The sequence below is a fragment of the Leopardus geoffroyi genome, chromosome A2 (genome assembly GCF_018350155.1).
Source record: "Leopardus geoffroyi isolate Oge1 chromosome A2, O.geoffroyi_Oge1_pat1.0, whole genome shotgun sequence".
Classification (NCBI taxonomy): Eukaryota; Metazoa; Chordata; class Mammalia; order Carnivora; family Felidae; genus Leopardus; species Leopardus geoffroyi.
Window position 1 is genome coordinate 57,808,484 of NC_059331.1, and position 13,879 is coordinate 57,822,362.

Sequence of the window (13,879 nt, forward strand, 5' to 3'; positions counted from 1 at the left end):
GCAAACCCAGGAAAGGAAAGCAGTCTTCAATTCATCTCCTTTTGTCAAGTGATTTGCAGAGGCCCAGTGAGGAGGCCCAGGGCAGGCGCCCCCAGGGCGCCCACCCAAGGAGGAACCTGCCCGCCTCTGCCCCACCTCTTGGGCCAGCGGGGCTGGCTTCCTCAGAACTAGGGCCTGCCCACCACTGGGCAGAGCACTTGCTCATCTGTAGAAGCCCTGCCACCCACTTCCCTGCACCCCCACTGAGCCTCCCTCTCTGTTTCTGTCCTCCATCACCCAGGCACTGATGCAGGTAAAGCTGTCTGTCCACAGCTCATAGGGAGGTACAAAGGCACCACTCCTAAAGGCAGCCGTATTTTCATGGAGGAAAAAGGAGACGCACATTTTAGTGAGCACTTGCTTTGTGCCAGGCCCCACCTTGGCCCTTAGCACATGTGATCTCATCAACTCCACCACAGCTTCCTCACCTAAGAGACAGGTTCCGGGGGTCGGGTGGGGAGAGAATGTCCTGTCTATGGCCAAGCTGAGCCAGGCCAGTGCCAGCTCTTTCCACTGTGTCGAGCTGCCTTGACCCTGTGTCTATATTCAAGCAAAAAAGCAATCTTCAATCTGAGGAGGCTCACAGGCACCTCAATAGCCCAGCAAGATTCTCCACTATCAGATGCTGCCGTTTGGAAGGGAGGAGAGAGGCCAAGGGCTTGGGCCAGGGCCAAGGCCAGAACAACTAGGGCTGATCTTCACTATCTGATCTTCTCCCTGAGGAAAGAGCCCTCCTGACCTCTGGTTCGGGGGAACCTCTGTTCTCTTGAGTGGCCTGGGAGCCAGTACAGTCTTTAGCCTGCTGGACAGGGGCCTAGGGGAGCAAGGGTTAGCAGAGTGGGCCAAGGGACCAGGTGGACCACAGCACCGCTTCCTCCGAGGGCGGGTCAGGAAGGACTGCAGGGAGCCTGGGCCGGCCGGCACCCCAGCCAGCACACTCTCCAGTGCCCTGGGCACATTGAACAAGCCATCAGCAGTACTGTGGGGTGAGCCAAGTGCCAGGAGGCAGCAGCACTTTAGACTTCAAAGCCAGCCAGTGCCCCTGGTGGCGTCTGTGTGTTTACACTTGGATGGGCTGATGCCGCAGGCTCCTAGGCCCAGCCCTAAGGCCTTCCCCATCCAGTGCCAGGGTGCCAGAGCCAGGGTAGTCGGCATGCATGGCCTGATCCCACCACAGAAAAGGTGCGGGTATCAGCGTCTCGCCACCACCCGAGTTGGGAACCCAGGCATCTGTGCCTGAGGAAAGTCCAAGTAAATAGCAACAAGGAGAGCCACTGCTTAACAATGGCCTAGTGTGCCAGGAACAGCACTCGGCATTTTATATGTACTCGTCTCCCCGCCTTCCACCAGCCCATGGAGTAGGGAGGATAGCCCCTATTTTTCCAGGAAGGGTGCTGAGGAGAAGAGACTCCCCCAAAGTTTCACACCCACTCAGGGCCGTTCAGCATCCCCTGGGGCCTTGGCTGGAGCCCGAGGTCCCTGGGCCCTCAAGGCCTCAGCCCACAGACATTGTCATACTTGGTTCTCCTCCCTCCTCTCCTCTAGTTCTGGTCTCAAGGAGGCACCCTCTTGGTCCTGTGTGGCTGCTTCCCTGACCTGCCACGTCCTGGGACCCCACTTCACAATTAGTAGCAGGCCAGCCGGGGTAGCTAATGTGTAAGGTGGGCCCAAAGAGATTTCTGCGTAGGCAGTGGCAGGACCACCTTAGTTTCTCAGAGAATGATGTGGGCGGAGGTGCACAGGCTGCTAGGGCAGGGAGAGAGGAGAGGAGGGCCCCTGGGGTGTGGCAGCAGTCGGAGGTGTGAAGTGGACCATGGCAGGGCAGGCCAAGTGCACAGCACTCCGCGTCCTCGGCACTGAGCCCTCGGTGGCCCCACCTTTTCCCATGCAATTGTTACAAATGAGGAAACAGGGCCCCAGAGAGTAAGTGGCTTCCGTCAGGCCAGACTACTCGACTCAACCTGGGGTGCCCAGGATCTGGGAATGCAGGCTAGGTGACAGGGGACAAGGTTGGGGACTTCATGTGGACACCTGTCTGTAGGCTGCCCTGGCTGGCCCCACTCAAAGGATTTCTCCAGCACAATCTGAATGAAGCTTCAGCCTCCCCCAGGCCCCAACCTGCTGGTAGCTTTGGTGGTTGGCCCACATATACCTTGGAGCTGCCTTCTGTCCTCCAGCTGCCAGGCACCCTGGGCCAGAGGGCCCTGTTTCCGTGCCTCTGCAGAAACAGTGCCTGGCTCTGGGACCTCCACCTCCCAGTCTGACCAGTCACAAGGCACAGCTCAAAGGTCATTAACTCTTTGTAATTTTCCCGTACAAGACCACCTCCTCCCACCTTAGCAGAGTCCTTGCCCCTCTCCTGCTTCCTGCGGCCCTCTGTAGGCCCTCTGACCAGGCACATGTCTCCTCCATACAAAGGCCATGTTGCCTGTGACACTCAGCCTGGCTCACTGAGAGAGGAGCAGCTGGTTTAAATCCACACGTGGCTGGGATACAGGGACCTCTGGAGCATGGCCCAGGAGCTCCACCCCCGCTTAGAAACACCACCCTTTACTTTCACCAGATCTTTGCACACCTGCAAAGAAAGATTCTTTACCTAACCGTTTTCTTTAAATACCAATGCTTAAAAGAGAAACTTCACATGGTACCCTAGAGAGAAAATGAGAGTCGCCATAAATAGGAACCTGATGGTAAAGTAAATACAATTAAAAAAATGAATTGGATCCTAGTCACAGAGTGTTGATACTGGAAGGATCTATCTTGGCCCTGTTTTCTGCTTGTTCAAAAAGCAGATCAGCATGTAAGAGATGGGTGTTAAAGTCACCTTCAAAGGAATCTAGGACTTTCTTTGCGATGTAATCAAGGGACCAACAAAACAAAACAAAACAAAACAAAACACCACACACACACACACACACACACACACACACACACACACACACCCAAAAAACAAAAAAACAAAAAAAAACCTGAAAAAGAACAAAGTGATTACTAAGGGATTCTACATTGTAGAACAGTATGGGAAACAGCCTTAACCAAATGAACAGCAACCTACTGCTTGCCAATTTCCAAGCAGCAAATGTATGAAAGAATAAACAAATGAGCACACACACACACACAACATATATCTATGTATCTATATCCATTCTTCATTTCTACTTTTAATGGTTCATGATTTCTACTTTTGAAAATCTACTACCGTTTTCTCTGTGGCCACAGGTACAACTAGAATCTAAGGCCCACGAGCACAGGGATTTGGCTCTTATTTACCGTTATACCCCCAGCCCTGAAAACAGCACAGGGTAAGTGTTCCACAAATGTTTTTTGAGTGACTGTTGCTGAATGCCCAGTTTTGTAAATGTTCCACAGAAAAAAGGAGAAAGGGTATTTATTTTCTCTGTCTGAGAGATATAAGGGTTTTTATCTATTTAGAAATCAAGTGTAGGAATTGTGTTACACCTCTGTGTCCTTCCTTACCTGTTGTTTAGCGGGCCTGTCCAATTCTGGAACCTGCATTCTAATGTGCCCCACTATAATTATCACTCCTTTTTTTTTTTTTTAACCAAGTTCTCCTTGAATTTCTAACAGATTTTGTTTTTATATGTTTGGCAGGTGCAAGTTTGTAACCATGCCTTTATCATTACATGGTATCTCTCTTTATCTTGGTAAGTATTTTTGTCTTAAATTCTAGCTTGTCTGAAATTAGCATTACCACTCATACTTTCTTTTTGTTCACAGTCTCCTGACATTTCTCTGTCCGTCCTTTTATTCCTAACCTTTGTTTACCATTGCATGTTTCCTATAAATAGCATATTACTGGGTTTTGTGTTTTAATCCAATCTATCATACTCTGTACTACAGAGGAGAATTTGGCCATTCACGTTTAGTGTAATGACTAACACTCTTATTCCTCCTGTTTTTGTCATTATTTATGAACAATGTTTTTGTTTCCTTCATTTTTGTTGGTTTAATCAAATTCATTCCAGATTTTCCTTTGTGTGTGTGGAAGTGCTACACTTTCCTGGTCCATTCATAGCTTCTTCCCCTTTCTCTGTGCTTATAATCTTATACATATTTCTATACTTTTACCTGAAAACAGGATACTAAGCATCTCCCTCACCACCATATACTCTAATTCCTTTCCCCAAGTCCTCCCCTGAGAAAGGCTAGGCCTTTAGAACACCTTCACTTCCCTTCTTCTCCCCTTCAGGTGAGACCTCTGGAGTGTTTCTAGCAACCTGAACTCCCTTGCTAGGACCTAATTCCTGAGGAATGCAGAGAGAGTAGAGTACTTGTGGTTGTAGATGGTGATTAGATTTTCCTTGCAGGATGCTCAATCTGTTTCAAGAGTCATATTTACCATTTAGACCAAGCGTGAACAGATAGCTAGAGGCCCAAATTCTGCCCAGTATCTGTTTTTGTACGGTCTTCAAGCTAAGAATGTTTTTTCTGTTTTCTAACGGATTGAAAAACATCAAAAGAAGAACATTTCATGACATATGAAAACTATAAGAAGTAAATTTCAGTGTCCCTAAATAAACTTTTACTGGCCCCTCACCACACCTACTTGTTCCTACCTTGGTGCAGCTGCTTTTGTGCCACAGTGGCAGAGTTGAGCAGTTGTGACAGAAACCTAGGAGCTGCTGGGTGCAGGAACTCTGGGATGGCTCCACAGCGTCTCACCTGGCTATGTTTTATTTATTCATTTTTGTTACCAGTGCATAGGCGCCATGTCAAAACAGGACAAGTGGACTTCAAATGTCACACTTTCAACAATGCTCAGTGAGGTGTGGATTATTATTTTGTCGAATCACATGGCAAAGCTCTGTGTTTGTTACTGGCCATGTTAATAAAATACAGCATACACTGACATCAGAATATTGCCAGCTCACAGAAAAAGAAAATGAGATGATTTCAAGCAGTACATCTCATCACGGCAGAATTTCTTCACGAAACAGCAACAGAGAGAGACAGAGAGAGAGAGAGAGACAGAGACAGAGAGAGAGAGAGAGAGAGAGAGAGAGAGAGAGAGAGAGGATATAAAGCTATAATCAAAGTAAGTTTCCAAGTGGCTCATTTGTTAGCCAAGCAAAGGAAAGCCATTTACTGGTGGTAAGTTAATTAAATTGTGTTTGATTGCAGCAACTAAAAAAAAGTATCCAGAGAAAACAAGCTTATTGAAGATGATTAGATTTGGGGCAAGACCAGTTGCTTGGTTGTGTCCTACGGGCCACAGACACTCAAAACAACAGCAATGAGTGCGGCCACATCTACAAGGGAGCCTGACCCATCCTTCGATGTGAGCAAGTGAAGCAGAGCACAGAAGGAAGAGAAAACCTGGGGAGGGCAGATGGCTGGCCCCTGTATGGGCCATGCACTGTCCGCAGCATTGTGTATTTACTTCACTCTGTCACTTTCTTTCTAGAACTTACTACTACCTGAAGGCATCTAAGGTACTGTTCCTTGTCAAGTCTCTCCCATGAGAACAAGCACTCTGTCTTGCTGTACCCGCAGTGCGCGGCATACACAGGAGCTGAGGAAACATCTGAATATATGAATGAAGAGCGTGTTTTAGGCAATGAGCCCAGGACTGTATGCCTTAAGTCTGTCCAGGTGGAAAACGTTTATTCAACACACATCTATAGAGGGCTGGGCCTTCCTTGGTTGTAAACGGAGGATGTCTCAGAGGCCCAAGTCGAGCTCCCAGAAAGCTGACTGGGTTTTGCAGAGTAGACACAATGAGTTTGCCCAGCATCATGGAGCAAGGGCTGGGAATTGGTTCACCACGGTGGTGAAGAACCTGCCCAGGAGACCGGATTTAATCTTTTCAAGATGGCTTGGCCTCCTGGAGATGTCTTTGAATGGAGACATGCCTAGGGATGGGTGATAGCTGTGATGTGTCTAGGAATTTTTCAGAGGCAGGCAAGCACAGCTGGGAAAAGATCAGCACTGGGTACTCCCTGCCCTTGTCAACCACACCCAGCAGCCAGCTTGGCTCTTAGTTTCCTCCCCAAACATGCCACTTCCAGCAGTCCTGGCTGCCTCCTGACAGGGACTGGGGCGGTGGAGGGAGGGAGGTCTCTGTGCTTCAGAGAGGAACAGAAGTCCTGGGGAAAGGATTGGAATATCATTCTGGGACTTTAAGGGCTAAACTAATAACAATAAGACAGCAAACACAGAGTAGGAGCCAAGCACTGATCTCGGAACCTTCATCCACTCCCCCCAGCTCACCTACATCTCACCCCATGGTGCAGTGCTGTGAAATTCTCTGGACACAGGGAAGTCTCATGACCAGCCCATGTTTCGACACTAGGAGGTGGTCAGGCTGGGACTGAAGCCCAGGCCTGCACATCAGACGGGTCTGCTGCAAGGCAAAGGCTGTGGCCAGCCAAGCTATCTGAAAATCTCTGTACACTCTGAGTCCTGCTCAAAGCAAACAGGGTCGCCTCTTGGAATAAACCAGGCCTGCTGGTTAGCTACACGAGGAAATCTTCCTCCTTCCCCTGAGCTGGACTCAACTCTCGCATATGAAGCCACACGCTATTGTGGCTCTTTCAAAATGACCCTGACAGGAAAACTGCTTGCTCCACAAATGAGTGAGGATGGTGAAAGAAAATGGCTGCACAAGGCATACGGTGGTTAATGTGGCATAGCCAGGGTTTGAGCACAGTCCGTGTGACTCCCAAGGTCAATGCCTTACCAACCTTACAAGGAAGGAAAGTCTCCCACCAAGGAGGCTCCAGTTTCTTAAAAGCACCCAAGCCTCTCAACTCACTGGACAAGAATCGACCTGACATGCTGGAAAGGTAAGGACGTGGAGGCCGGTAAGGGCTGGGATCCAATCCTGACTTTACCATCCTGTGACCTTGGGCAGGTCACTTCACCTCTCTTGAGCTAGCTTCTAGTGCGACTGCCTTTGTAGAGGCACCCTGGTGGCCTGAATTCAGAGTAGGAAGAAAATGTTTTTTCGAGTAACTTTTTGTTTTGTTTGAATTATGTTTCATCGTGTGCACATATTACTTTTCTCAATTAGTTACATATAATTTTAGGAGGAAGAAAGTGATCTGTTTGATACTTTTTTGCAAAAGTACATATAGGAAAAGTAATAACTCCCTCCTTGGATTTTTATAAGGATTTAAAATAATGTATGCAGCTAGTAATGGCACACAATAGGTGCTGCATAAATAGAGAAGGGATAATGTGGAGGGAAGCAGGGGGCGGGTGTATTCCTGGGCCCAGAAGGGAACCTGTGGCACAGAGGTCTCCAGCATCAGGACAGGTGTCCACTCAGCCAGAGCCTTAAGGGGCTGGTAGGGGGAACCTGGGTGCCTGTTCCCTTACTTCCTTGCAGGAGCCTGGTCTCAGGACCCCTCCACACACATCTACAGCCCCACCTGAAGCCAGCCCTGTTTGGAGGGAGCCTTTCCACTTAGGGCATCTTTGTGGGATCTGCTGACTGCAAGTCTAGGGCTCTTGTGCCTTCACTTCTGGCCTCCATGGATTGAGCAGGAAAGGGTTGGTGGCCCCAGGGATGCCCCAGGTTGGTGGCAGGGCCTGGGTCAACTCGCCTCCTGGGTCCTCCCCACTGCCCTTAGGAGGCAAGAGTCATTTGATAATATGTCCAAGCCCACACGCCTCATTCTCAAAGGAAGTAACGGCTCCTCCCCCACCAATGGGCCTCTGTGGGCAATTAGACCTGCGAGCTCGCCAAGTGGGGCATTACTCCATGACAGATACTTCCCCAGAGAATAATTACACTTCATAATACTGCTAATAAACAAAGCTAGACAAACGAGCGACGTGCACTTTATCACCTTTGTCTTCAATCAGCATCGCAGGGCTGGCCCAGGGCTGATGGAGCCCTTGAGTGGCCCCACGGTTGGTCCTTGACCCCTCCTGGTGGCCCTGGAGTTCAAGCTGCCACTGTACAGATGAGGAAACCAACATCCACAGAGGGACAGGCCCTGTCCAGAGAACAGCAGAGGGGGATGCAACACGGCTCCAGCTCCCAGACTCACACAGGGCAGCAACGCAGGGTGACCACACCTGCCTGGCAGAGTGGGCAAGGCTGGCCTTGAAGTGGGAGCCCTGAGTTAACAAAGCTGAGGATCCCGAGTTTCAGACCGATATGAGCAGGTAAGTAAGAAGCTTCTACTGATTCCCTCATCAGAGGGCAGGTCTCGATACAGGCAGGAGAAGAAGGGGCTGAGGTCAGAGGGCAGGTCTAGATACAGGGCCTGACCACCGGGAAGAAACCCAAGACAGGGTGGAGGGGAGTGGGGGTTTCCACTGTGACAGAGAGTGCCAGAGGAGAAAGAGATCTGGAAGATCTGGGGATCCGAAAGAAGGGAAAGAGACAGGTGGCAATGGAACCCCAACACTGTCCGGTGCCCAAGGCCCTGACACTTTCTCCTGAGTGCCTGCTTGGTAAGGATCAGACACCATGCTGGAGCCTAAGCTGACGTGGGCAGGGCTGCACCAGGAGGGGTGACCCTCATCTTGCTAAGAAATAGAACTGTAGGCCTGCTGAGAGCCTCAGGGTAGACCCCACTGGAGCCTAAGTCCCCAACACTGGGGCCTTATCACCACCGCGCTCACCTGGCTCAGAGACAAGTCCCAGGACCACCCACAGCCACCCCTGCCCCACAGGGGTGCACATCCAGGGAGCAAGGTTTAGACATTCTTCACCCATGTCTTCAAGGCCCAGGAGGCAGGGATTCCCAGTGAGACCTACAGGGACAGGCAAAGTGGGTGGGCAGGGCCCACCTGACAGGAGGTAATCCGAGGATTTCTGAACCCTTTCAGGCTCTAGGCCACCCTCATGAAAGGTCTGGGAACCATACTGGTTCACCCACATCTAAAGACCTGCCTCCAGTGATGGTGACAGGGACCCCAGGAAGCCAGCAGCCCGGGGCCTCCTGCCATGTCACCTTCCTGTACCTTTCCACCTCTTGCCCTCTGGCACCCCCCTTCCCCAACCCCACAGGCTGAGGACATGCTTGGCCAGGCCTGCCCTGCACTGACCAGCCGTGCTCTCTCCTTTGATACAATTGGCTTGGGGCAGACCCAGCAGCCACTCTGCCTGATGGAGGCTCAGCCCCCACTGAGGCCACGAGAGCCAGGGCCTGGTCATCAGGCTGTCAGGGGCAGGGCCCAGCGCCCTATCTGAAGTTCAGGGAGGCCACTGATACACTGGCTTCTGGCCCAGCTGAAGTGCTGCTGTCCGGACCCAGACTGAGTGAGGGCCAGGGCTGCCCTGCCCTCCTCTGCCAAAGTAGAGGGTAGGGGTGGCTGGTTGGGGGCAGATGAGGTGGAGCTTGCCGACCTGAGTTCAGGCCCCGGCTCTATGACCACGGGCAGAGAGAACCCAGGCCACTTGACCACACGGGGCCTCAGCTTCCTTGTTCAAAAACCTCAGAAGTTGGGACCAGAAGGCCGCTAAGGTCTTCCTGCTTCTCATTACGGACCCCAACCATGCCCATCCTGGCCATCCGAGCCTGACAAGGAAGGGTGATGGGCAGACGGACTACTTACCCGCTCCACGAGGCCATGCTTGTGCTTGAGCTTATATACTTTCAGCCTGGGCAAGAAACTCTCGGCATAGTCCTTGTCCTCCAGCCCGTGGAGCAAGATGCCGTGGAAAGCCAGCCGGCACGTGTTGGCATGAATGTCTGCATCTAGCCTTGAGCCGATCACCAGGCACAGCCGAGGACAGGTGACAGGCTTCTCAAACTCCACGAGGGCCCACTGCTGCCGAGGACAGTGGCCTCCCGTGGCCTGGCCCGTCTTCTTGTCAGCCTCGCCACTGTCTGTCACCTCTGGTGCCAAATCCTTGCTTAGGTACTGCTCCTGGAAGAGGTATTCTCGAGAGAAGTCGAAGGAGTCTAGCACAGGCTCATGGTCAAAGCTATCAGGGGCAGGGCTGAAGAACATCAAGCGGCCCATCACCGTCTCATGGCCCACTGTGATGTGGAACTTGGCCTTGGTCTGCAGGGGCCCCCGGAAGTACGGGATCTTCTCCACAGAGATGAGGGCTGCATGGACAGTGTGCAGGGACTCGGGGGCACACACCAGGCCACGCTCCAGCAGCTTGGGGTCAAACTGGGTGACACAGATGCCCAGTCGGTCTCCCTGCATAGCTGACGAGACGGGCATGTGAAACATCTGCATGGACTTCACCTTCTTCACCACCTGGTGTAGCAAAAGAGAAAGCTCATGAAGCAAAGAGCCTTGAGGCAAGAGGGAGGGGCTCCAGCTGGAGAAGTCCCTGTCCCAGAGCTGCCAACACTCACCTGGCACCTGGCACCTGGCATGCCAGCCTAGGGGAGCACTGGGGCGGTCAGATTCCCCTTGGCCACAGCAAGCTCCACCCTGCAAACATGGGGCCCGGGTCCACACAGCACACTAGTCCAGCATGTGGGGGGTAGGCACAGCAGCCAAGTCCTGTGCTACTGTAGCTCCCTCCGTCGTTTGAGTCCCCTCTCTGCCCCAGGCTCCATTCCAGCACTTTCTCGCCTTGAGCCTTCTATGCAGGCTCACCACTGCATGCAGAACGCCCCCCGCCCACCCACCCAGGTCCTCAGCCTGCCAAGCCATGACCACCTGTCCTTGAAAACGTGGGCCAAACACCACTGCTCTGGAAAGTCTGCCCTGACCCCCAGCGGGCAGGATCTGTCCCTCTCCGGTGCTACCCCAGCCCCTCTGAGTCATACACAGACTTCTCTGCAGTCAGGGCCCACTCTGCGCCAGCCTGCCTGCTAGCCTGTGGGCTTCTCCAGGGCAGGCCACTCCTCACTCCCTGGACACACAGTCACTGGGGGACCGCAGTGTGCCAGAGACCGTTCTAGGGGTATGAATAGAGTGAGAAACAACCACCAAACTATAAACACATCAAATGAACTAAGTCCATATTGACAGAATTAACATAAAAATCTTATGCGTAAATATAACAATAATTACATATGTATATAACATAATTACATATGTACATTATATATAGCATACTATATTATACATAGCATATGGCATATAATATAGTACACGTAGTATACCATATTAAATATATATGGTATATATAATACTATACATATTACATATAGTACGCCACATTATGTATAATATGTGTTCATATATAACATCTAGAGAAGGCCCAGGGTTGGGGAAAGGTCTGGCTTTTCGGAGCAGTGGTCAGGGAAGACTTCTGTACAGGTGATGTCTGAGCTATCACCTGATTATAAGAAGTTGTGTGAAGGTCCAGGAAAAGATAGTTCTGCACAGAGGAGCTGATGAATGTACAGGCTGGGACAGAGGTTCTGTGAGTCTGAGAAATAAACAAAGAGGCAGGAGGGCTGTAGCAGGGAGGGCAGGGAGGGCAGGGAGGACAGGGAGGGGAGGCCGGGCAGGCCGGAAGTCACCGAGGAGTTTAGGCAAAGGAGTAACCTGATCTTATCTCTGTTTGGAAACCATCACACTAACTACTACACTGGGCAGATCTCTGCACCCACAGTTTGTAAATCAGGAACAGACATAGGAAAGGCTCTAATAAACGTTCATGAAATCAATGGACATTCCTACTAAGAGCCACTGTCAGAGAGGAGATGAAATCATATTCACAGATTTCTGCTTAGTGCAGCAAAAAGATGGGTAATAGATTTCAGAAAACCTGCCATCAAAACTTGTTAAATTAAAGACACTGGCCTTTAGGTCTCAAGCATCCCCATCTACAAAGCCTGGGTATGTAGAACACTCTCTTTTTCCCTGGATAAAGGGAGAATGCTGAGCTGATACCGGGCGCAGGAGGCCAGGCCCTTTTCTGGAGAGCCATAATACTCAAGTGTTTGTTTAAAGATCATTAACTACCTAACCACGAGGTCAGGGAGCAGAGAAAGTGAGAAGTGCGGTGTCAAAAGCCACAGCCAAGATCAATCAAAGAGAAACATAAAACACCTCTAAAATGGTCTACAAGGGCGACGGGAAACTAAGATTTTCAGGAATGCATCTCAGAGTAACTGGAGAATATTATCTTACACTAAGCGTCTGCCCAGAGAGGCAGGCCCCGAATCGCAACTCTTCCCCTGAGGCCCGTGGCCGCCTGGTGAGCTGTCCTCTGGCCCCCACCCCACCCCACTCCCTTCTCCAGGCCGCCTTTCTCAAACACATGTTGGATGATGCAATTCTTTGGCACCAACCTCTACACGGGCTCCCCTGCTCTGCACCACTGCTTTCAAACCTCTTGGGCGTAGCTGTGGTGAGCAGGACGATCCTTTGGTCAACTGAAATTCTACGGGAGGATCGGCCCCCTGGCCGCTGCCCCCCCATCAGGTGAGCTGCTCAGGGCGGATAGGGGCTCCTGCACCTCCTGACGCCCTCTGTGCTGCCCCACCAAGGACTTCGGCTTGCCTGGCTTTCCCGCATGGCCTTCCCTGGAGCCTCCTGCAATGCGGCCTGCCTCGGCAGCTCTCTTCCTGCCCCATATTCTTCCAGCACCTCAAGCCCCAACCAGGGCAAGCTTGAGCAATTCCCTACATACAGAACCCCATTCCCTACATACAGAACGCAGGGCCCTATATGCCTCTGCGTTTTGCCCGTGAGGCTCCTTCTCCCCGGGACTTCCTCCACCTGAAATTCCCATTCATCCCGAAATTCTGGCTCTCAGGGTACCTCCTGGCATGGCATCCCTGCCTGCTCCAGACTGAACTGGCTACTCTCCCTGGGTTGCTCTGAACCGGATGCACTGAGCTGTCATTGCTGCCTCATGGCTCTGCCAGTCTGTGCCTCTGTGTATCTACTGACTTAAATGACAATATAGTAAATACCTGTGGCCCCATCGTGCACCCTGAGAACTACAACATTACCAGTAAGTTCCATCTCCTTCTGTGCTCCTCCCCCACCTAGCTCTCCTGCCTGCCCACCAGCTGGAGGCAACCATTCTCTTGAATTTGGTGTGTGGCATTCCTTTCTTTATATATATATATGTGTGTGTGTACATGATTGAGCAGAGACTCACTACATATGTAGTACATATGCCTAATCAATACTTTGCTTTGTTTGCTGAGTTTTTGAACTTCGGAGTTCGTGTCCGTGCTGCCTACACCTGCAGTTCATTTGTTGCTGATGCCGTCTGGCACAAGGCACGCACCGACCCCCATTCACTCTCCTATTGGTGCGCACATGGGTCGTTTCCAGGTTTTCGCGGGAAGAGGATGCAGTGAATGCCCTCTCACACAGGAATCCTGCCTGGTGCACAGTGCTAGGAGGGGTTCTGGAAGACACGGGCCCTGGACCAGAACTGCTGGGTCAGGGGCGACTGCTCGTGTCTCCGTGTACACTTCCACCACAGGCTGGAGACTCTCGGTGGATATAGGTCTTCTCCAACATCTGGCACAGCCAGGTTTCTTCATTTTTGCCTGTCACATTTTTTTTTTGCCTTTTAAATCCTGAAGCCAGGGGCCATGTCCCTACTGCTGCATCCTCAGTGCCTAGCACAGAGGGTGGCTGAAAATGCTGCTTATGGCAGACCCAGTTACACACCCAGCCCATCGGAAGAGAACGGCTGCATCTGATTCTGGAAGAGAAATGCCCCCCGTGGCAAAAACACACCTGGCAAAGCACAGAGCTAAGACTCCAGACTGGCCGGGACCTGAGCGGGAGCCTTGGGTTTATGACACTTCCTGTGACAGAGGGCTCAGGGCCTTGTGCCACCCTGCCCGCCCCCACCCCCACCATCAAGCCCATCTGTAAGCAGGCTTTGTCACAGGCATGTTCTCTTTTCAACGGGGCTTGTGTTCTTAGGACCGAAATGATAAAGAATGCCTTAAGAGGGCACCGGGAACAGCAGAAA

General features: G+C 51.5%; 1 protein-coding gene across 3 annotated transcripts in view; it reads right to left on the reverse strand.

Annotated features, from left to right (window-relative positions):
* The window catches only part of EEFSEC (eukaryotic elongation factor, selenocysteine-tRNA specific), a 251,615-nt gene that overhangs the window by 55,254 nt on the left and 182,482 nt on the right, over positions 1-13,879 (reverse strand). For all 3 annotated transcript variants that reach the window (XM_045494010.1, XM_045494011.1, XM_045494012.1), the window contains one exon: positions 9,574-10,230. In XM_045494010.1, coding sequence (XP_045349966.1) covers positions 9,574-10,230 — 657 coding nt within the window. The remainder of the gene's footprint in view (positions 1-9,573; positions 10,231-13,879) is intronic.